Source organism: Neofelis nebulosa, chromosome 1 (assembly GCF_028018385.1).
Source record: "Neofelis nebulosa isolate mNeoNeb1 chromosome 1, mNeoNeb1.pri, whole genome shotgun sequence".
Lineage (NCBI taxonomy): Eukaryota > Metazoa > Chordata > Mammalia > Carnivora > Felidae > Neofelis > Neofelis nebulosa.
The window spans coordinates 214,376,047-214,398,391 of NC_080782.1; the positions used below are offsets into that span (position 1 = coordinate 214,376,047).

At 42.0% G+C, this 22,345-nt stretch overlaps 1 protein-coding gene across 2 annotated transcripts in view; it reads left to right on the plus strand.

Annotated features, from left to right (window-relative positions):
- Window positions 1–21,200, plus strand: part of CNMD (chondromodulin) — a 33,450-nt gene extending 12,250 nt beyond the window's left edge. Inside the window, exons 4-7 of one of the 2 annotated variants that reach the window (XM_058683776.1) lie at window positions 1,574–1,687; window positions 6,042–6,195; window positions 16,674–16,840; window positions 20,656–21,200. In XM_058683776.1, coding sequence (XP_058539759.1) covers window positions 1,574–1,687; window positions 6,042–6,195; window positions 16,674–16,840; window positions 20,656–20,868 — 648 coding nt within the window. In that variant the 3' untranslated portion in view covers window positions 20,869–21,200. Of the gene's footprint in view, window positions 1–1,573; window positions 1,688–6,041; window positions 6,196–16,673; window positions 16,841–20,652 lie in introns of both variants that reach the window. The other variant, XM_058683768.1, reaches the window with a different exon arrangement.
- The last annotated feature ends 1,145 nt before the right edge of the window (window positions 21,201–22,345 follow it).

Here is a 22,345-nt window from a genome sequence, read left to right on the forward strand (position 1 = left end):
GTCACCTTGAACAAGTTGTTTTCGCCCTAACCCGATGATCCTCGACCCCAGCTTTACATTGTAACGACACAGGGAGCTTTGAAGCATCCCACTGTCTGGGCACTGCCCCAGGCCAGTGAAACGGGAATCTCTGGGGAGAGCCCCAGGCATCCGTGGTTTTAAAATCTGTCCAGGTGGCTTCAGTGCAGTGAGTTGAGAAGTCGCAGGGTAAACCTGGAGTCCCTCCTCCTGGAGAGTGTGAGGATGTTGCTACCACCACTCTCTGGGTGAGAGGTGATGCTAAGACGAACGTGTCACATGTGCGATCATGGCCAATTAGGCCACAGGGGAGAGCACAAGGAGCTTCGGGAAGAACGAGCCTTTCCTTCTCTGCTCTCTGCTCTGTCACCAGCGTCTGCAGGGCTGCTGGCTCTCAGATTACAAATGGTGCGACTTGCCACGAGTGTCCTCTAGCATGACTTACATTTGACTCTGTTCTTCACTGAGGAGGGCAGTGTCCTCAGTCAAGCCCCGGAGGTTTCTAAATGCTCTTCCTCCCCCACTGTGCAGCACTGATGCTGGAACAAGGTACTTATCTTCCTGACATTTGTCCCAACTGAACAGATTGACAAGTTGAGGGGTTTGGGTTTCTGTTGGTGTCTATATTGTTTGGGCATAAAATCTGTAGGCCTTTCATACTGCTTTTGGCCACTCACTCATCATGAAATTCACCAGCAGGGTGAAAGGAAACACTCTTGGGACAGAATGTACTGTTGTGCCTGATGCACCCGAGGTAGCATCGGCACCGAGCTGTCAGCCAAGACCGGATCCCCATGGACGAGGTTTCCCTTAAGGCCAGTCCCTAGGCTGACAAGGAGGAGACACTGTTTGTGTCTCACAGGGGACAAGAACAAAACATCTGAGCCCTCAGGTAAGGTCTAGGAACAAAGGTCAGTTCCTGGTGTTGTCGAAGTGTTGCTATTTCCCTGGCTGGATGACCTGGGAAAAATCGGAATCCATGGAATTAATTAATTGGGCCCCCATCTTTTGAGAACCTTCGTGGGATCACCAGAAAGATAAAAGATTCCGATACCAATGTCAAAGAGGCTTATCATTGAGTGGGGCCGGGACCTTGACCAGGAGTGACCGCACAGGCACTGAGAACTAAGTGCCACAGGAGGGAATGAAGACTGGAGGGCTTACGGGAAATCAGGGTCAGAGAAAGCTGCCTGGACGAGGCAGCATTTCATCTGAGCCTGCTTGGGTTAACGGAGCAATGACCATACTCCGTGTCAGTTCACATGCCCCTGACTGGGGCCTCCCCGACCACACTGTCAAAAGTACCACCTCTGTCACTCCTGTCTCACACTCTGCTGTATTTTTCTCCATAGCACTTACCACCACCTGACTTCCCCTCTGCCTTTTATTTTTGGTAAATAACACAACGAGGTAAGCTCCGTGAGTGCAGACGTGCCATCTGTTCTGTTCATGCCCATACCCAGCGCCTGGAACAGTGCCCAGTTCGCAGTAGACACTCAACACATTGAGTAAATGAACCAATGGATAGATGGATGGATAAAATTTTATTTCCTAGGGCATCACTGGAATCCGTTTTGCTGGAGGAGAAAAGTGCTACATCAAAGCACAGGTGAAGGCTCGTGTTCCTGAAGTGGGCACCGTGACCAAACAGAGCATCTCCTCCGAATTGGTGGGTACCGCCCGCGTGTTTCAGACAGCAAGGGGGTCTGGTAGGCATCATTTGAATCCACAACCCTTTCCGTCTCTCATTCCTGTATAGCTTTGTGACCAGAATATAAATTCTATTCTTTCTCTGCCAAAGGAGTTGGAACTATTTTGGTCCTCCTTGGTGATTCCAAGTGATCATTCTTATATGACATGGTATACCATATATTTTTTAATGTTATTTATTTTGAGAAAGAGAGAGCATGTGTAGGGGATTTGCAGAGAAAGAGAGAGAAGGAGAATCCCAAGCAGGCTCCACACTGTCTCTGTGCAGAGCCCAATGCAGGGCTCAATCCCATGAACTGTGAGATCGTGACCTGGGGCGAGATGAGAGCCAGACGCTTAACCAACTGAGCCACCGAGGTGCCCCAGTAAACCGTATTTTAAAGTGCATAAAAGGGCTCGGTCTTCACATGGCTCTCATTTGCCTAATGTTGGGGAACTATCCGATTAGTAATGAAAACAATACAAAGGACGTCTCATAACAGAATCTTCATTAGAGGCCTCAGGAGCCTTCTAGCCTCACTTCCAATCACTGTGGGGTTCCTCCTGAAAATCTCCAGTGGCTGTGCTGGAAAGCAGTGACAGGGTGCTCCCTTCCCTGGGTGCCAGGCAACTTCCTGGGGAGGGGGACAGTTCAAACCATTGTGCTCTACACTGAGTTGAGCTGGCTTCCCCTGGTTTCTTTCCCTTGGCTTGAGTTCAGCCCAGTGAAGCTCCTTAACATGTATTGAATTCCTTTCCTACATGTCAGACTTGTGAGGATTTTAAGTATAATTTTCCCATTTATTATTAACAACTTGCCTCTGAGCCTGATTTTATAAAAATTTACTTTAAGAATTGCACAGAGTTCTAAAGACACATCTGATGTGTTACATTTATTTGATACTTTAGGGCTTATGAAGTGGTTCCACGTGTTATTGCCTTCCATGTGAGTTGTGGCAGGATATAGTGGGAAGAAAATAGACTTTAGAGTTAGAAAAATGTGGGTTCGAATCCCAGCTCTGACACTTGCTGTGGATGTGGCTTCAATTCCTTGGACCTCGGTTTTGCCATCTACAAACCTGCATCCTGTCCTCGTGGCCCTAGAACCTACCGGATAATGACTACACGGCTGCTGCTCTAAATCACTAATTCCATTATGATCAGCTTTGTTCCTTCCTGTGTCCCCGAGAGGGAGGGAAAGCAAGCATCAGCTCCCTTAAGGCAAAAGCGGAAAACTAAGGGTAAGCAGAGGTGCCTGGAAAGTGCCGGTTTGCCGTCATAGGAGCAGCAGGCGTCTCACAACAAAACAAAACAAAAGCTAAAACAAACCGGTGACTTTCTAAAGCTGGCTATCATGTCCCCAGTTTTCTACTCTGCTCCCAGTTTCCCCATTCATCCTGTGAGACGGTTTCCAGACTTTCATTGCTCTAGTCGTTTGGCTGTGACCATATTCCAGTTTGTTCCTCAGGAGCTGTGCCATTCAGAACAGAATGCCATGCTCAGTGTGAACCCACTAGTACGAAGTATAAAAATGAGACCAAGAGCTCCTTTGTTCTGACCCTTGAAATTTTTAAAAATTTTTTAAAATGTTTATTTATATTTGAGAGAGACAGAGCACGGTTGGGGGAGGAGCAGAGAGCAAGGGAGACACAGAATCTGAAGCAGGCTCCAGGCTCTTGACCTGTCAGCACAGAGCCCGACGCCAGGCTCGAAACCCATGAACCGCCAGATCATGACCTGAGCTGAAGTCCGATGCTTAATTGACTGAGCCACCCAGGCACCCGGACCCTTGAACTTCTTATTGCATTACCATTTTTTATAGTCCTGTGACTCAGTTTCTGTAATGCATAAGCCTTTACATTTCCTCCTTAAGTGGACATAGAGCTGGTTCTTTTCTTCTGCCTTCCAGAAGAGCCAGCTCTCCTAACATAGCTGATGGAGATCTAATCATAAGTTTGCAGTACATTTCTGGGGTTCTTTAAAAACAAGGTTATTTTTTTTCCTGATATTTAGAAACAATATGTAGCCATGGTAGAAAATTGGGGAATTACATAGAATGGAGAAGAAAATCATCCACAATTGCATAATCCACAGATAGCTAATGTTAATGTTTTGGTGAATTTTTTTAATGCACGGGGATGTGTGGTTTCCTTTTCATAACTGAAGTTATATTGCTCTACATTCTTATTAATTTCACCTAACTTTAGTTATTCTAAAATGTAGATGATAATGGAGGTATTATATGTCATCAGATGATTATAATTTAAGTCTTTTGCTCTTGAATACTTCAGCCATCTTTAATTTTTCACTATTTCAAATAATAATTCAAAGTAATTATTTGAATATAGAAATAATTCAGTGATGACCAGTTTAGCCTTTTACAGCTTTGCCTGCATCTGATTCTTTTCTTAGACCGTAAAGCTGAATTATTTTTTCTGTGTTTTAGTTGCTTATATTGTGCTTGGTGGACCCTCTGGTGGACAAGTCAAATGCAGGCAACATGTTTGTGTGGATTAGGAATGTCAGTGGCAGAAAACTACACCCAGAGTGACTGAAACAAAAAGGATTTGTTTTTCTGCACCATAGCCAATATGGAAGGAGGTGGCTGCAGACACTGGCTCGGTGGCCAGCATCGCTGATTTTTTTTGGCCTTTCCTTCCAGCTCCAAACCATCAACCGTGCATTCGAGTACAGAAGTCAGAAGGGGTTGAGCAGTGCCAAGCACGACTTCCCTTTAATTAGGAAAAGCAGGAGGTTTCTCAGCCCCCCAGTAGACTTCAGTGTGAATCGCATAGTCTAGGGCACCCCAAGCCACTGGAGGGTCTGAGAAAGCAAGCAGCCAGCCTCTCTCCTGGGGCGGGGACACTGCTGCCTCACACAGAAGCGGGACTGTGTTGCAAGGGCAGGGAGAGACGAGGTTGGATGGGCAGCTGAGACCATGTGCTGGAAGTTGATTTAACATTCCTAGCTTGTAAGATGCATATGTATGCGTTATCCCCATCGCCCCCCTCTTTCCCCACATGCTTTAGATTATGATGGAGTAGGTTTATGTACCACTTGCTCTTATAAAATTTTCATCAGTTTTGTAGAACTTTAAAAAGCTGCTATACCCAAAGAGTATTCATTTCCTGGACGGAGCCATTTAATTTAAGGTAAATAACTGGATTACCTGAGTGTTAACTTCCTCCAATGACTTTAAGTTGTTTTCATGCAACCATAAGCCTCGGGGAGAAAGCACAAATGAAGTGCTGCTTTTAGCTGAAAATATGGAGAAAACATTTTAATTTCTCCAACCTATTGCAAACTAATAAATATATGAAAGGAACAACCTGGCAAAATAAATTTGTCTCCTGGGTTATCAGATCATTCTCAGTATCTCGCTGTAGAAGAAAATTCAGGGTTTAACTTTGAAATCTCAGTGGTGTGCTTGATGTGAGGAACATCTGAAATGTGTTTTGTTATAGCTGGGAAATGTAGAAATGGTTTATGTTAAATAATACTTTGAACTGAAGACATTAAAGAACCAATCGCTTGCTTTTTCCATTGTTGTTCGGAGGCTGCAGAACAAAACCCCAAAGGATTTTCACTTCAAATGAAGGGCTCCTCTATCCCTTTACAGGATTTCAGAGTCCGTTCAATTGCTTTTCCTCAAAAAAATCTTTGATCAGCAACATCAGATTAACCTAAATCTCAAAGTTGGTAGCAAGTAATTTTCACTTCCACTCAGGACACTCAATATTCACACATTTCAGTTATGCAAGGCAGGGCGACAAGCAGGGCAAAGACAATGTTGTAAAGAGAGCTACAGAGACAAGACACACACACCGCACCCCACACATGTCCCCTTACACACACCACACACCCCCATCCCATACTCCCCTACATGCATCACAAACACACACACACACACACACACACGCACCCACACACTCACACCCCACAACGCTATACAACCCCCCCCCACATACACACCCCATACTCACCCCACACACACTGTATACCTCCCACTGACACCCCCCGACAACCCCACACATACCCCCTACCCCACTCATCCCACACACACTACCTGCCCCCCACCAACATCCAACACACACACCACAAAACCCCACAATACCCCCTACACTCACATCTCCACACTCACCCCACACACACACAACATACCCCCGCCTACACCCTGCCACACGCACACCACACACACCTCACATCCCCTCACACACACGCACAATTCTCATTAAGTTTTTAGTATGCGAAATGTTTTACCAGCACGTGACTTTTAATACGCATGTTTCACCGTCCACTCTGCTCAATGCATTTCATTTTTACTGAACTTACAGGAAGGCAAGATCATGCCAGTCAAGTATGAAGAAAATTCTCTTATCTGGGTGGCTGTCGACCAGCCCGTGAAGGACAACAGCTTCTTGAGTTCTAAGGTCTTAGAACTCTGTGGTGACCTTCCTATCTTCTGGCTTAAGCCAACATACCCAAAAGGTAACATTTTAAATTCTTTTAATGCTGCTAATATGTTTTCTGAGCCCCTCCACAGGCCTGAGCATGTAACAAGGAAGACTTATCAGGATGCAAGTCACAGTGTCTCAGTAATTGGGAAGAGAGATCAAAGAGAAGGAAGGTGACAACCATGAATGTTTTAGGGAAGGGACTGAGTGGCAGGGTTAACAGGAAGCAGATCAGGGAGATTCACCATCACTGCATCATCTGCCATTTTTATTTATGAGACTCCCCCTTCTTTCTGCTCTGCTCCTTAATCTAAGTTGTTTGCGATTTCCAATTTTACATGTTTTTTATTCCGAGGACAGAGAATCAAGGGCCTAAGAAGCTGTCATACTGCTGAATCTTTATTATACTCACACCTAGAATTATGAGGCAGCCAAAAGCTGCTGTGGCCATAGGCTGAGATTCTTCAAGTTCAGGGCTTGAGCATCAGCTCCTAAGTCTGGTGAAAAGAAATGAAGGGCCCCTGGTTGGAGCATACCTTTGAGCCATCAGTGGGTGAAGGGCAGGTGAGCCCCGAGGGCCAAGTTTCTCCGTCCCCAGGGCACCTTCACTCGTCACTGCCACCAGTCACCCCACTGGCCCCCCAAAGGCCTACTCAGTAGTTCTGGCTCAAGTGTGGGAAAAAGGCCTTTCTCTCAACACAGCTGAGATATACTGTTTTCTGAAAGATTTTATTGGACACAGAGAGAGCAGCATGGAAATAAAATACAGGCATTAAGACCACCAGGCTTAGGAGGGGGAGATGGGCAGTTATTTTTGAAAGGGTGAGGTTACAATTCCGCAAAACCGAAGAAGTTATGGAGACAGACGTTTGCACAGCAATGTGAATGCACTCAACTGTACAATCATAAAAATGGCTAAAATGGTAAATTTTGATGTATATTTTACCATAATTAAAAAAACAAACAAACACAAAACCTGACCAGGTTTAGAAAGTTCAGGCTTCCGGTTCTGCCATGGCTAATTCATTCCTCTGGATCGCAAATATTATGTCCCAAAGCTTGGGTAAGATGGTTCCTTTCTGGCCCAGGCAAAGCAAATAGGATTCAATTGTTAAGCCACTGGAAGAGAGAGTTGAGAAGGATCCTGAGGCCACAGGCATGAGCAGTGTCTGTCACCCCCTAGGGGCCAGAGAGGGGGCTGTCAAATGGGCGGTCACTTTTGCCCTCCCTGTTCTTGCTCCAGGGGGTGCTGGCAACTCACAATTCTGTGGCCGTTTGCCGAGGTCTAGCTTTCGATTGCTCACCTCCATCCACGCGGAATGGGCTTCTTGCTTCCCACCCCCAGGAACTACTCCTCCAATACCTGTCACCTTGCCGTGTCGGAGCCTCAGGCGATGCTCCCATGTAGAGCTCTCTCTAATCACTTCCCGTTAGTGAGGACAAGCCTCTTACCCAGTGAGTTCGTTCATTTGTTCCACAAACATTTTTTTAAGGCTTATTACGTGCCATTTACTTGCGCTGGGTAATTGGGATGCACTGAATAGAAGTTTACATTGTAGCAAGCGAACACGCCCTGTTAGGGAAACCTAACACAGCAGGGCAAAGAGGGCAGGGGTGGCCGTGCGAAGGCGGTGCTGGTCTGGCTGACTGAGCGCTTTCACCCTTTGGGAAAGAGCATGTACCCTACCTCTGAGATGGAGCTTGGCCCCTCACAGCCCACAGGCAGGATCACCTCTTCAGTATTGAATCATCACCAGACCCATCCCAGAATTACATGTTATGCACAACACCAGAAAAGTGGAAATGCCCCCAGCTATGAAAAGGTTTAAGTAATTGTTGGTACAGCCACGGGGCGGATTATACACATTAAAGATGAAGGATTTTTTGTTTTTCAGTCTTTCATAAATGTCACATTTAACAATAAAATCAAGAAAGTAAACCGCCTCTGAGGATGTCGGTCCCAACCACCTAATTCTAAAAAAGCTCCCCAGGGGCGCCTGGGTGGCTCAGCCGGTTAAGCGTCCGACTTGGGCTCAGGTCATGATGTCACAGTCCGTGAGTTCGAGCCCCGCGTCAGGCTCTGTGCTGACAGCTCAGGGCCCGGAGCCTGCTTCGGATTCTGTGTCTCCCTCTCTCTCTGCCCCTCCCCTGCTCATGTTCTCTGTCTCAAAAATAAACAAAAACACGAAAAAAACAAAAACAAACTCCCCAACTCCAGCAACCTCTGTCTTGGATCTTTAAGCTGGCAGGTCACAGAGCTGTATTATCAAGAGACAATGGTGGCTGGGCAAGGTCACAGGAAAGGGTGAGGGTCGCTGAGCTCTGGCTTTGTGCCAGCCATTGTGCTACAGCTTTCTATTTTGTCCTCAGTTACTTTTTGCCAACAACTGTCCTAGTAACTACAAATAGTCCCATTTTATACATGAAGAAACCAAGGTTCACAGAAATTAAACAGCTTGCCTGAGGTCATTCAGTTAGTTAAAAGAAGTGGTATTGAGATTTGAATCCAGGTCTCCCTGATGCCTCTCCAACCATGAACTCAGACACCCAGAAGCTGTCTATGGAAGTTCTCCATGGCTCTAAAGCACATCTAAGTTCTCAGAAATAATACAGCATGCTATAATCATCATTACCTAACATTTGAGTGCTTATTATATGCCAAATGCTATAGTAAAACCTTAGGCACAACTCTATCTTCTGTCACCATTCGGTGAATTAGATACATTATCCCCCTTTTACAGATGAAGAAAGACTCCGAGAGACACCAAAGCCCACATTGGGTGGTTACTTTCCATGTCTGTTATTCAGCAACCATGGGACCCGTGTGGCTGTGTGATCAACTAGAGCACTGGGCTGGGAGCCAGAGAAGGTCACGTTTGGCTCCTGTCTCTGCCACCCATTCTGTGATCTTGGCCAAGTCACTTGGTCTTTCTGAGCCTCGATGCCCTCACATATAAAAGTTACTGCCTTTTCTATCCCACCCATAGGATTTTTAAAAGAATCAACTAAGACAACAAATCTCCTAAAAATTGTAAAGCTTTATACATATATAGTCAACCTGTTAAGAACACAGAGGGCTGGAGTGCCTGGCTGGCTCAGCTGGTAAAGCATGTGAATCTAGATATCTGCTTGGGGAGTTCCAGCCCCATGCCAGGCGTGGAGCTTACTTAAAAACAAACAAACAGCGAGGAGTCACGATGGTGGAACAGCATGGAAGTTTTTTTTTTTTTTTGCGTCTCACGTCCATGAAATACAGCCAAATCAACACAAATCAACCAAATCCTGATTTGAGGATCACACAACAATCTGCACAACCTGAACCACGGAATTCAGCAGGTATGCGGCGCAGAAAGGTAAAGTGAGGGAGAGAGAAGCTGAGGAGGGCAGGGAGCTGTTTTTTCTTGTGGAGAGACGATGGAGATGGTGGGGGGGGGACGTATGGGAAAAGTACATCCCCCGCCCCCCAAAAGCAGCTGGAGAGAAAGTGGAAAAGTGGAAACAGCTGCAGGGACCGAACAAAACAGGCAGAAAGGAGAAAGGAGAAAGGCGAGGGTTTAAATTCCATTAAGACTCTATAAAGAGGGGGAGCACAGAGTCTGAAACTCCACAGCTCGTTACCTGGAGAAGCTCTGGTGGGAAGGGCGAATCCCCAGGAGCAGAGTGAAGTCCAGGGGTTCTCAGGCCACGGGCAGAGGCGGTTTCCCTGCTGGGAGGACATTTGGTAGAATCTGTAGCCACCCCAGCAGACCCCGGAGAACAACCACATTCGCTGCTTCTGGAACAGGACGTTAAGGGTGAAGCCTGGTGCCAGATGCATGTTGTGATTTTCCATATCCCTGAAACGCTGCTACACGATGGCGTGAACCTTTTCTGGGGTGGGCTGGCACCCAGCCAGTCTCTGGGCATCGGCAGCAGCAGGGTCCCACAAACGTTCCTGGGTGCGGGCAGCGCCTGGCCATTGCTCAGTGAGACCCTCCCCCAGAGGATCTGAACGGGTCAAAGTCGTAGTCCCTCAGAAGTGAGGGGTTGGGAAACAGCTGCATCCGAGAGGGAGCCACACCCTAGGAGGGACATGCCGCCTTTAACCTGATGGCTTGGTCACGAACAATGTAAAAGCGGGGAGTGGACGGAAGCTGGAGACAAAGGACGGGTGTGCGACAGCTGACCGGAGAGAATGGAGTTTGGATAGTAGAGACTGGGCAACTGGGTGACGCCATTTTCGCCCTTCCCGCGCATGCGCATACGGACCAGAGAGCGCAGCAACAATCCACCCCAGTAAACTAAACAGCGCCATCTAGTGGAGAATAGAGCCATTACACTAAGCCCCGCCCAACTGAGCCAACCTCGCTCTTCAGGAACACCTCAAGTTTCTCAGCCTGCTTAGTTTGCAGACTATAAAGCGCTTCAGAGTTTGACTTCTAGGGGAGAACGATGTAATTTCAATTCTATTTCAGTCTGTTTGCTGATCCATCTATACTTTCTTTTTCTTTTTCTTGAATACAGAAAGAGAAAAAATTTATTTTCATTTTCAATTTTTATTAAAATTATTTTTCTACTATATTTTTACTTTTTTGTAAATTTTTCAAATTCTATTTTACTTCCATCATTTCATTTTATTCTACTTCATTGTATTTTTTCAAATTTTCAAATATTTTTCTCCCCCTAATCTATCAAGCTCCTTTCAACACCCAGACTAAAACACATCTAGGATCTAGCATCATTTATTTGACTTTTGTGTGTATGTGTGTTGTTTTTAATTTTTTAATTTTAATTTTTTTACTTTAATTCCTTTTCTTCCTTCAAAATGACGAAACAAAGGAAATCACCCCAAAAGAAAGAGCAGGAAGAAACGACAGGCAGGAACTTAATCAACACAGATACAAGCAAGATGTCTGAACCAGAATTTAGAATCACAATAAGAATACTTCTGGGGTCGAAAATAGATTAGAATCCCTTTCTGCAGAGATAAAAGAAGTAAAAGCTAGTCAGGATGAAATAAAAAATGCTATAACTGAGCTGCAATCTCGAATGGATGCCACGGTGGCCACGGTGGCAAAGATGGATGAGGCAGAGCAGCCAATCAGCGATATAGAGGACAAACTACTGGAGAATAATGAAGCAGAAAAAAAAAGCAGACAAAGCAAAAGAGCACGGTTTAAGAATTAGGGAAATCAGTGACTGATTAAAAAGGAACAGCATCAGAATCATAAGGGTCCCAGAAGATGAAGACAGAGAAAAAGGGGTGGAAGGTTTATGTCAACAAATCATAGCAGAAAACTTTCCTAACCTGGGGAAAGACACAGACATCAAAATACAGGAAGCACAGAGGACTCCCATTAGATTCAACAAAAACCGACCATCAACAAGGCATATCCTAGTCAAATTCACAAAATACTCAGGCAAGGAAAGACTCATGAAAGCAACAAGAGAAAAAAAAGTACGTAACCTACAAGGGAAGACAGATCAGGTTCAGAGCAGACCTATCCACAGAAACGTGGCAGGCCAGAAAGGAGTGGCAGGATATATTCAATGTGCTGAATCAGAAAAATATTCAGCCAAGAATTCTTTATCCAGCAAGGCTGTCATTCTAAATAAAAGGTGACATAAAAGTTTCCCAAACAATTAAAGGAGTTCGTGACCACTAAACAAGCCCTCCAATAAATTTTAAGGGGGACTCTCTGAAGGGAGAAAAGACAAGAAAAAAAAAAGACCAAAAGCAACAAGACTAGAAAGGACCAGAGAACACCACCAGAACCTCCAACTTACAAGCAACATAATTGCAATAAATTCATATCTCTCAGTACTCACTCTAAATGGCAATGGACTAAATGCTCCAATCAAAAGACATGGGGTAACTGAATGAATAAGAAAACATGATCCATAAATATGCTGTTTACAAGAGACCCACTTCAGACCTAAAGACACCTTCAGATTGAAAGTAAGGGGATGGAGAACCATCTATAGTGCTAACGGTAGACAAAAGAAAGCCAGAGTAGCCATACTTATATCAATCTAGACTTTAAAATAAAGACTGTAACAAGAGATGAAGAAGGGCTTTATATCATAATTAAGGTGTCTATCCACCAAGAAGGCCTAACAATTGCAAACATTTACGTTCCAAATGTGGCAGCACCCAAATACATATAAATCAATTAATCATAAACATAAAGAAACTCATTGATAATAATACCATAATAGTAGGGGACTTCAACACCCCACTTACAGCAATGGACAGATCATCTAAAGAGAAAATCAACCAGGAAACAATGGCTTTGAATGACACACTGGACCAGACGGACTTAACAGATATATTCAGAACATTTCATCCTAAAGCAGCAGAATACACATTCTTCTCCAGTGCACATGGAAAGTTCTCCAGAATAGATCACATACTGGGACACAAATCAGCCCTCAACAAGTACAAAAAGAACGAGTTCATACCGTGCATATTTTCAGACCACAATGCTATGAAACTCGAAATCAACCACAAGAAAAAATTTGGAAAGGTAATAAATACTTGGAGACTAAAGACCATCCTACTAAATAATGAATGGGCCAACCAAGAAGTTAAAAGGAAATTAAAAAGTACATGGAAGCCAATGAAAATGATAACACCACAGCCCAAAACCTCTGGGTTGCAGCAAAGGCAGTCATAAGAAGGAAGTATATAGCAATCCAGGCCTTCCAAAAGAAGGAAGAAAGGTCTCAGATACACGACCTAACCTTACACTTTAAAGAGCTGGAAAAAGAACAGCAAATAAAACCCCAAACGAGCAGAAGACAGGAAATAATAAAGATCAGAGCAGAAATCAATGCTATTGAAACCAAAAAACCCCCAGCAGAACAGATCAATGAAACCAGAAGCTGGTTCTTTGAAATAATTAACCAAACTGATAAACCCCTAGCCAGTTTTATCAAAAAGTAAAGGACCCAAATAAATAAAATCAAGAATGAAAGAGGAGATCACAACCAACACAGCAAAAAATACAAACAATAATAAGAGAATATTAAAATCAATTATACGCCAATAAAATGGGCAATCTGAAAGAAATGGACAAATTCCTAGAAACATATACAGTACCAAAACTGAAACAGGAAGAAATAGAAAATTTGAACAGACCCATAACCAGTAAAGAAATTGAATTAGTAATCAAAAATCTCCCAAAAAACAAGAGTCCAGGGCCAGATGGCTTTCCAGGGGAATTCTACCAAACATTTAAAGAAGAGTTAACACCTATTCTCTTGAAGCTGTTTCAAAAAATAGAAATGGATAGAAAACTTCCCAACTCTTTCTATGAAGTCAGCATTACCTTGATTCCAAAACCAGACAAAGACCCCACTAAAAAGGAGAACTATAAACCAATTTTCCTGATGAACATGGATGCAAAAATCCTCAACAAGATATTATTAGCCAACTAGATCTAACAATACATTAAAAAAATATTCACCACGACCAAGTGGTATTTATACCTGGGATGCAGGGCTGATTCAATATCCACAAAGCAATCAATGTGATTCATCACATCAGGAAAAGATAAGACAAGAAGCACACGATCTTCTCAACAGATGCAGAGAAAGCATTTGACAAAATACAGCATCCTTTCTTGATAAAATCCTCAAGAAAGGGATAGAAGGATCATATCTCAAGATCATAAAAGCCATATATGAAAGACCCAATGCTTATATCATCCTCAATGGGAAAAACTGAGAGCTTTCCCCTTAAGGTCAGAAACAAGACAGGGATGTCCACTCTCGCCACTATTATTCAACATAGTTTGGAAGTCTTAGCCTCAGGAATCAGACAACACAAAGAAATAAAAGGCATCCAAATCGGCCAGGAGTTCAAATTTTCACTCTTCGCAGATGACATGATACTCTATATGGAAAACCCAAAAGACTCCACCAAAAACTGCTAGAACTGATCCATGTCAGCAAAGTCGCAGGATATAAAATCAATGCACAGAAATCAGTTGCATTCCCATATGCCAATAAGAAGCAACAGAAAGGGAAATCAAGGAATCGATCCCATTTACAATTGTACCAAAAACCATAAAATAGCTAGGAATAAATGTAATCAAAGAGGTGAAAAATCTATACACAGAAAACTACAGAAAGCTTATGAAAGAAAACACACACACACACACACACACACACACACACACACACACACACACACGGAAAAATATTCTATGCTCCTGGATAGGAAGAATATCGTTTAGATGTCAATACTAACCAAGCAGTCTACATATTCAACGCAATCCCTATCAAAATAACACCAGCATTCTTCACAGAGCTAGAACAAACAATCCTAAAATGTGTATGGAACCAGAAAAGACCCCGAATAGCCAAAGCAGTCTTGAAAAAGAAAACCAAAGCTGGAGGCATCACAATCCCGGACTTTAAGGTGTATTACAAAGTTGTAATCATCAAGACAGTATGGTACTGGTGTAAAAACAGACACTCAGATCAATGGAACAGAATAGAGAACCCGGAAATAGACCCACAAACGTATGGCCAACTCATCTTTGACAAAGCAGGAAAGAATATCCAATGGAATAAAGACAATCTCTTCAGCAAGTGGTGTGGGAAAACTGGACAGCGACATGCAGAAAAATGAACCTGGACCACTTTCTTACACCATACACAAAAATAAACTCAAAATGGATGAAAGACCTCAATGTAAGACAGGAAGCCATCAAAATCCCCGAGGAGAAAGCAGGCAAAAACCTCTTTGACCTTGGCCGCAGCAACTTCTTACTCAACACGTCTCTGGAGGCAAGGGCAAAAATGAACTATGGGACCTCATCAAAATAAAAGCTTCTGCACAGCAAAGGAAACAATCAGCAAAACTAAAAGGCAACTGATGGAATGGGAGAAGATATTTGCAAATGACGTATCAGACAAAGGGTTAGTATCCAAAATCTATAAAGAACTTATCAAACTCAACACCCAGAAAACAAATAATCCAGCAAAGAAATGGGCAAAAACATGAATAGACACTTCTCCAAGGAAAACATCCAGATGGCCAACACATTAAAAAATGCTCACCATCACTCATCACCAGGGAAATACAAATCAAAACCACAATGAGATGCCACCTCATACCTGTCAGAATGGCTAACATTAACAACTCAGACAACAACAGATGTTGGTGGGGATGCAGAGAATGTGGATCTCTTTTGCACTGCTGGTGGGAATGCAAACTTGTGCAGCTACTCTGGAAAACAGAATGCAGGTTCCTCAAAAAATTAAAAATAGAACTACCCTGTGACCCAGCAATTGCACTACTAGGTATTTATCCAAGGGATACAGGTATACTATTTCAAAGGGGCATATGCACCCCAATGTTTATAGCAGCACTATCAACAATAGCCAAAGTATGGAAAGAGCCCAAATGTCCATTGATGGATGAATGGATAAAGATGTGGTGTGTGTGTGTGTGTATGTGTGTGTTTATATACATACACACAATGGAGTATTACTCGGCAATCAAAAAGAATGAAATCTTGCCATTTGCAGCTATGTGGATGGAACTAGAGGGTATTATGCTAAGCAAAATTAGAGAAAGACAAATACCATATGACTTCACTCAAATGAGGACTTTAAGATACAAAAAATGAACATAAAGGAAGGGAAGAAAAAATAATATAAAAACAGGGAGGGGGACAAAACATGAGACTCTTAAATATGGAGAACAAACAGGGTTACTGGAGTGGTTGTGGGGGGGAGGGGTTAATGGGTAAGGGGCATTATGGAATCTACTCCTGAAATCACTGTTGTACTATATGCTAACTTGGATGCAAGTTTAAAAAACAAACTAAATAAAAATAAATAAACAAAAGACAAAAAATGCACAGGGCTGAAAGTTAACAGAATACCTGTTCACCAGTGGTTTCAATAGATACAGGTTGACTTTTTTTCATACAATCAAAAGTGTGGAGGGAGGTTTCTGGCATTATCAGCTACTCAGCTATATCACAAGGCTCTTTCTATCTTACCATTTTGCTACCCATCGCATACTGGTTTATCATCCTTGTGCCTATCCCTTCTGGTCACAAATTGGCTCTCATAACCCACATATATGTATGCTCAAGAAAAGAAGACAAGACAGAGAAAGCTGTACCAGTCCTCTTCTACCAAGAAAGCAAAAGCTTTCCCAGAAACTGCGCCAATATATTCTGCTTACGTCTCACTGGCCCAAAATGTTTCATCTGGTCTCTCTTACTTTCTCAGCGCCTATAGTAGAGGTAAGTGAAGAAGAAGGATTGAGAATGGATTTTCGTCAGCTACCTTAGAATACCTGTCTCAGGACTGTAAAACCAAATTCTGGTTATCTGTTTGTTTACTAACCCAAGACTCTGAAATATGCTTTATTATTTAAAAAATCATCAATACAAATTTCCATATTTAGTCCAATGTTTTGATATCCATTTATGCTTCTACCCTGATACAGTACTTCCTTAATTATCCAAATAAATGGATTAACTTAGTTTTGTTTTTTGTATTTTGCAGAAATCCAGAGAGAAAGAAGAGAGTTGGTAAGAAAAATTGTTACAACTACCACAAGGAGACCACCTAGTGCACCACGGGGCAACCCAGGCCCTAGAGAACCAAATAATGAAACCAGACCCAGTGTTCAAGAGGATTCAGAACCCTTCAATCCAGACAACCCTTACCATGTACGTACTGATGTTTTCGTGGCATGCTCAGACAAATCCGTTGAACATAACATTGAAGTGGTGGTATGTCTACTTGAACTTTCAAATAAATGAGGGTAAGATTACACTGAAGCATGGTCTCTGTAGTGTGAGATCCAGATTGTTTGTAACCGTTACTCAAAGTTGTTTTCTGTGCTCTCCTTTTTTTGAGTCACAGGCAAATCCATAAAGACAAATTCATATCAGGAATTTGATTATTCAAAAAATGTTTCTAAGAATGTGCCCTAGAGACAACATCCAGAAAGAAAGTATTCTCTTTCCCCCTTCTTATCCACTTTATTCATCCATTCAACAGACATTTTTGAGAAATTGCTCTTTTCCAAGCCCTGTGCACACAGCCAGGAGATAACTTCTGCCCTCGGGAGCTCTCAGTCCAGGAGGGAGACAGACTCATACACAGATAAAACACCTTAGACTGAAACACTGGGAATTGGTGTTTATAAGGATGAAACTAACGTCCTAAAAATTTCCAATCTTCAATAAAATATTATTTACCATTACTATACTCTGAAGGGAGTAAAAGTAGAGTAGTAAATTTTTGTAACTAATTTTTTAATTGAAAAAATACATGCATATATATATTTCTTTAAGTATAAAGGATATACAATGAAATGTGTTTCTCTTCCACCTCACACACCTTCCCCAGAGCAATGTATTAACAATAGCTATTTGCCCAATTTCTTTGTATAAGAAAGTGTACCACACACTTTTAACACAAAAGAGCATACAATACTTCTGTACCTTGCTTTCTTTCCAGTTACAATACAGTATTTTGGAGACTGGTCTGTATCTTCTACATACATCTACATCATTCATTTTATTACTTTTTATTATTTTTTAGAAGTTTTTATTTATTTTGAGAGAGAGAGAATGAGCAGGAGAGGGGCTGAGAGATAGGGAGACAGAGGATCCCAAGTGGGGCCCAACATGGGACTTGATCTTACCAATCATGAGATCATGACCTGAGCCAAAATCAAGAGTCAGACACTTAACCAACTGAGCCACCCATGTGCCCCAAATTCTTTTAATTTGGAAAAAAAAATTTTAGAGCAAGCAGGGAAAGGGGAAGAGGGAGGGAAACGGAGGGAGGGAGGGAGGGAGGGAGAGAGGGAGAGAGAGAGAGAGGGAGGGAGGGAGGGAGGGAGGGAGAGAGAGAGAATGAATCTTAAGCAAGCTCCACACTCAATGCAGAGCCCAGTGAGAGGCTCGATCCCATGACCCCAGGATCATGACCTGAGCTGGAATCAAGAGTTGGGTTATTCAGCCGAGCCAACCAGGCACCCCTCGCCTCATTCATTTAAATGGCTGCATCACAGTCCATTGTGTGGATGGATAGATGCACAGAAATTTAACTAGTTCTACTTTGATGGACACGTAAATTATTTCCCTATCTTTTGTTCTTATACTCTTAATAGTATACAACCTTGTACATGTCCTATAGGCTTATGGGAAGGAGTAAATGAGGTAATGCAGGTGAAGTTCTTAGCACAGTGCTTGGCACAGTAGGCATGAACTTGCTCAACGTTAATTACTAGTCTTATTATGCCTCTTGTACACATGTGGGAATGTATTTTTAGCATAAATACTGATGTATGGGTTGACTGGGTCAAAGGAGATGAGAATTTTACTTTAATGGGAGGATGCCAAATTGTTTCCCAAGGAATTATGCCAGCTACGTATCTTCACGTGGTAAAGAGAGGGACTAATTTATTTCCAAACTTTAAAAAAATCTTCACCAGTCTCTTGGCTGTAAAAATGTATCTTCTCATTGTTTTAGCTCGCCTGTCTTTAATTATGTGTAAGGTTGAGCATCTTTTCATAGACAGGCAATTAATTTGCATATTTTTCCTATCTAGCCTATTCAGTCTTTATTTTCTAGTCTATCATTTTAGATTAATAAATTTTAGAATGATTTAGAGCAAAATGTATTTTTTAAATAACCCACGGCCTATTGGAAAATTCAGGACACCATAGTACTTCATTCCCTGAAGCTCAAATAATAAAAAAGAAATAAAATCTGAATAGGCCAACAGAAAATTTAATATAGTTTATTCCCCAGGTAGCTGGGCTAGCTAAATCTGGTTCAGGCGATGAGGGCATCAGCCCCATCACAGAAGGGCAGGATGTGACTCTGTCTGCCTTGCCTCCAGACTTGAGTGATCCAAATTCCTTGAAAACTCCATTTGTATCAGTTTTTTCCTTTTATCTCATGCTCAGGTTTAAGCAGAAACATCTCCCCATGACCTCAATCCTTCACAAGTTTCTTTAAGGAAATATCCTTGGAGAGGAAGTATCTTTGAGAGATCCTCCCAGCTTTTAAATCCTAACACACCTTTGTTCAACTATTAGATGAGGAAATGCCACAACCAACAGGCTTTTGACTCCCCCTGCCCTGGAAGAGTCAGCTACAATCAATTAATTAGGTGGTTTTCTTTTTGCAGTCCCTGATGAACCCAGTTCAAGAAATAAGAGAAACAAATGAGAAGAGCCTGAATAATTAAAAAAAAAAAAAAAAAGGTTTAAGAGAGTAAGACAAATATTTTGGTGACAAAATTTGAACATAGGGTATATCAAATGGTGTTAAGGAATTGTTAATTTTGTTAGGTACGGTAATGGCAGTGTAGCTGTGTAGGGAAAGTATTGTTTTGGAGGTGCATTCTAATGTATTTATGGGTGAAATGTCATAATACCTTCAATTCCAAGGTCACTTCCAAATTTAAAATACTTCGGAAAAGAAAAAGCCAAGCAAATCTGACAAAAGGTTAACAGCTATGAAAACTAGATGATGTTTTTGGTACACAGTTTTCTCCACTTTCCAGTATGTTTGATATACTGTAAAATAGTAAAAAGTACCCCCAGTTTCCCCCCAAAAAATTCAAGACTTTTTTGTATACCAGAAGAGGTGATAGGCTTGCTAGGTTCACTCAGCTCAAGCCTAACCTGTGTTTGGTGCTGCATCTGCCCAAGTTCAGTGGAGACTTCAACTGAATCAAGAATATACATTAAGGGCTTTTTGGCAATGTAATTCAATACTATATTACACAATCTGTACCCCTAGAAATCCATGAAAAGGAAAACCAGATACATAAATTTGGCAGAAGGCAAGTTGCTTCTAGTTCTGTGAGCTCTTCAGCAGTGAAAATGGGAACTCTGCAGGTGATTTTTATTCCATCCATGATTTTATGTAATTATAATAATGGCACATAGAAATTAGAAAGTCAAGTTTAAGGTCTTGAATTTTTCCATATTTTATGGTGCCTTTTCCTGAGTGTTACAGACCCCTTATGTGGAAATGAAGGCAGAATCTAAAGACGTCAGCGTTTTCAGCTAGTGCAGTTAGAACAGCAATCTGTTGGCTTAGCAATGAGTTTCAAAAGATGCTCCAAGAGTGTGGAGGCCATCAGTACAAAATGGCACTAGTGTTCCACTAAAATTAGCAGTGGCAGAAACGCCACTCTTGAATCGTGCTTTCCTTTTTGTTAGTCTATTTAAAACGAGGCACTACTGAGTTACGGTTCATTAAAGGTATGGAGAAACTTCATGACATTAAAAAAAAAAAAAAAAAAATCAAAACCACCTTCCTGCCAGTGACAGATGGAGGTTGAGTTTTTAGAAGGAATTCTGAATTATCAGGTTAGAAGACTGAAAAACTTATTACGGAAAGTGATACTTATTTCTTGTACCAGTGAAATATTCAGGATCTTATTTTAAAATAATGTGCATGCTATAGAATTCTCGTTATGAAGAAAACACAATTACCTTTTATTTCACAGCAGCAGGAAGGGGAAGGCATGACATTCGACCCTAGACTGGATCACGAAGGAATCTGCTGCATAGAATGTAGGCGGAGCTACACTCATTGCCAGAAGATCTGTGAGCCCCTGGGGGGCTACTATCCGTGGCCCTACAACTATCAAGGTTGCCGCTCCGCCTGCAGAGTTGTCATGCCATGCAGCTGGTGGGTGGCCCGCATCCTGGGCATGGTGTGAAATCACTCCATACAGCAGGTGCTGAAACATGAGAACTAACTCAAGAGACCACCAGAGTGTGAGGCATCTTGATGCTGAAGGGACCACAAAGTATTTTATATTCAATTTGAATTATGTTATTCGAGACACTTTTAACAGAATCTCTCAATTGCTTCATAGAAAAACTTTATCCAGAATGTGCAAATGTACTGAAAGGGTAAAGTAAAAAATGCCGTAACAATTCTTTTATTACTTGTTTTTTATTTGCTTTGCATTCCCTATAAAGCCTGCTTATAAGACTAACTTCCCAAGCTAGTTTGAAATAAACATGAAAAATCATTTACAATGTCAAAGATCTCAATTGTACACTTGTTCCTTTTAATCAAGTTGCTAAAATAATTAAGTTTTGGTTGTTATTTATGCAGAATTCCTCCCTTGTTTTTTAAAATTTATTATTTAGATAGAGAGCAAGTGTGAGCAGGCAGTGGGGAGAGAGCAAGAGTGAGAATGAAGCTCAAGGAGGCTCCACACTCAGCATGGAGCCCCACACGGGCCTTGACCCCATGACCCTGATCCTGGGATCATCACCTGAGCCAAAATCAGGAGTCAGACACTCATCCGATCGAGCCACCCAGGTGCCCTTCCTCCACTGTTCTTAACGTTTACTGTTCTTCCTAGTCTTGCAACTGTGCCCCAAAGTTCCCACATAAAAACACAAACAAAAAAGTAAGACAGGATTTATAATGTAATTTACCTGAGAGCAAACATTATAAAGTTGAAAGTGGCAGCTCACAGAAAATGTGTTATTTATAGTTTGTGCTGCTATGTGATTAATAGGTGGGTGCCCTATGTTAGGAGTCACCTCATACGAAAGAGCATTAGGATAAAGAAGGAAAATGAAGTCAAAGATAAATCAGACTTGTGGGGAAGGACTTGCACTGACATTCTGAAAAGCAGGTCTTCATACCCTTTTCAATCTGTTTTCAGTAAGTGGTCACTGCGCATGAAGCAGCAGAGTGATTTCTATCTTTGTAGTACAAATCAGGCTGTTGATGTAGTCCAATTACCAATAAGCTACTCTCATAGTAATAGGACTCACAGTACTGCTTGGCAGATCTGGCTGAGAGGAATGGCTTATTTATTTAAAATGACATAAAGTCTCTCAGGATCAAGGACTGTCTTTACAAACTGAAATACTAGATCAGAAAAATGAATAGGTATCTCATATTTTTGACATTTGAGTTCTGAATCCCAGTTTGAAAAATAGAGAGCTTTCTTAAGCAAAATAAAAGTTTTCCAAAACAATATAAGGATTCAGAGATGACAAAAACGTCCTCATACCATGATCTCACCACAGTCCCATATTCTAAATAAACCTTATTACTGTACATCTGATGTTGGCCAGTTCAAGTTGGTAAAGGTTTACAGTCTCTTAAACCTAGTTATCAGATGAATGCTCTTATACCTGCATCTAATGGAATATACAGCAAGTTAGGTC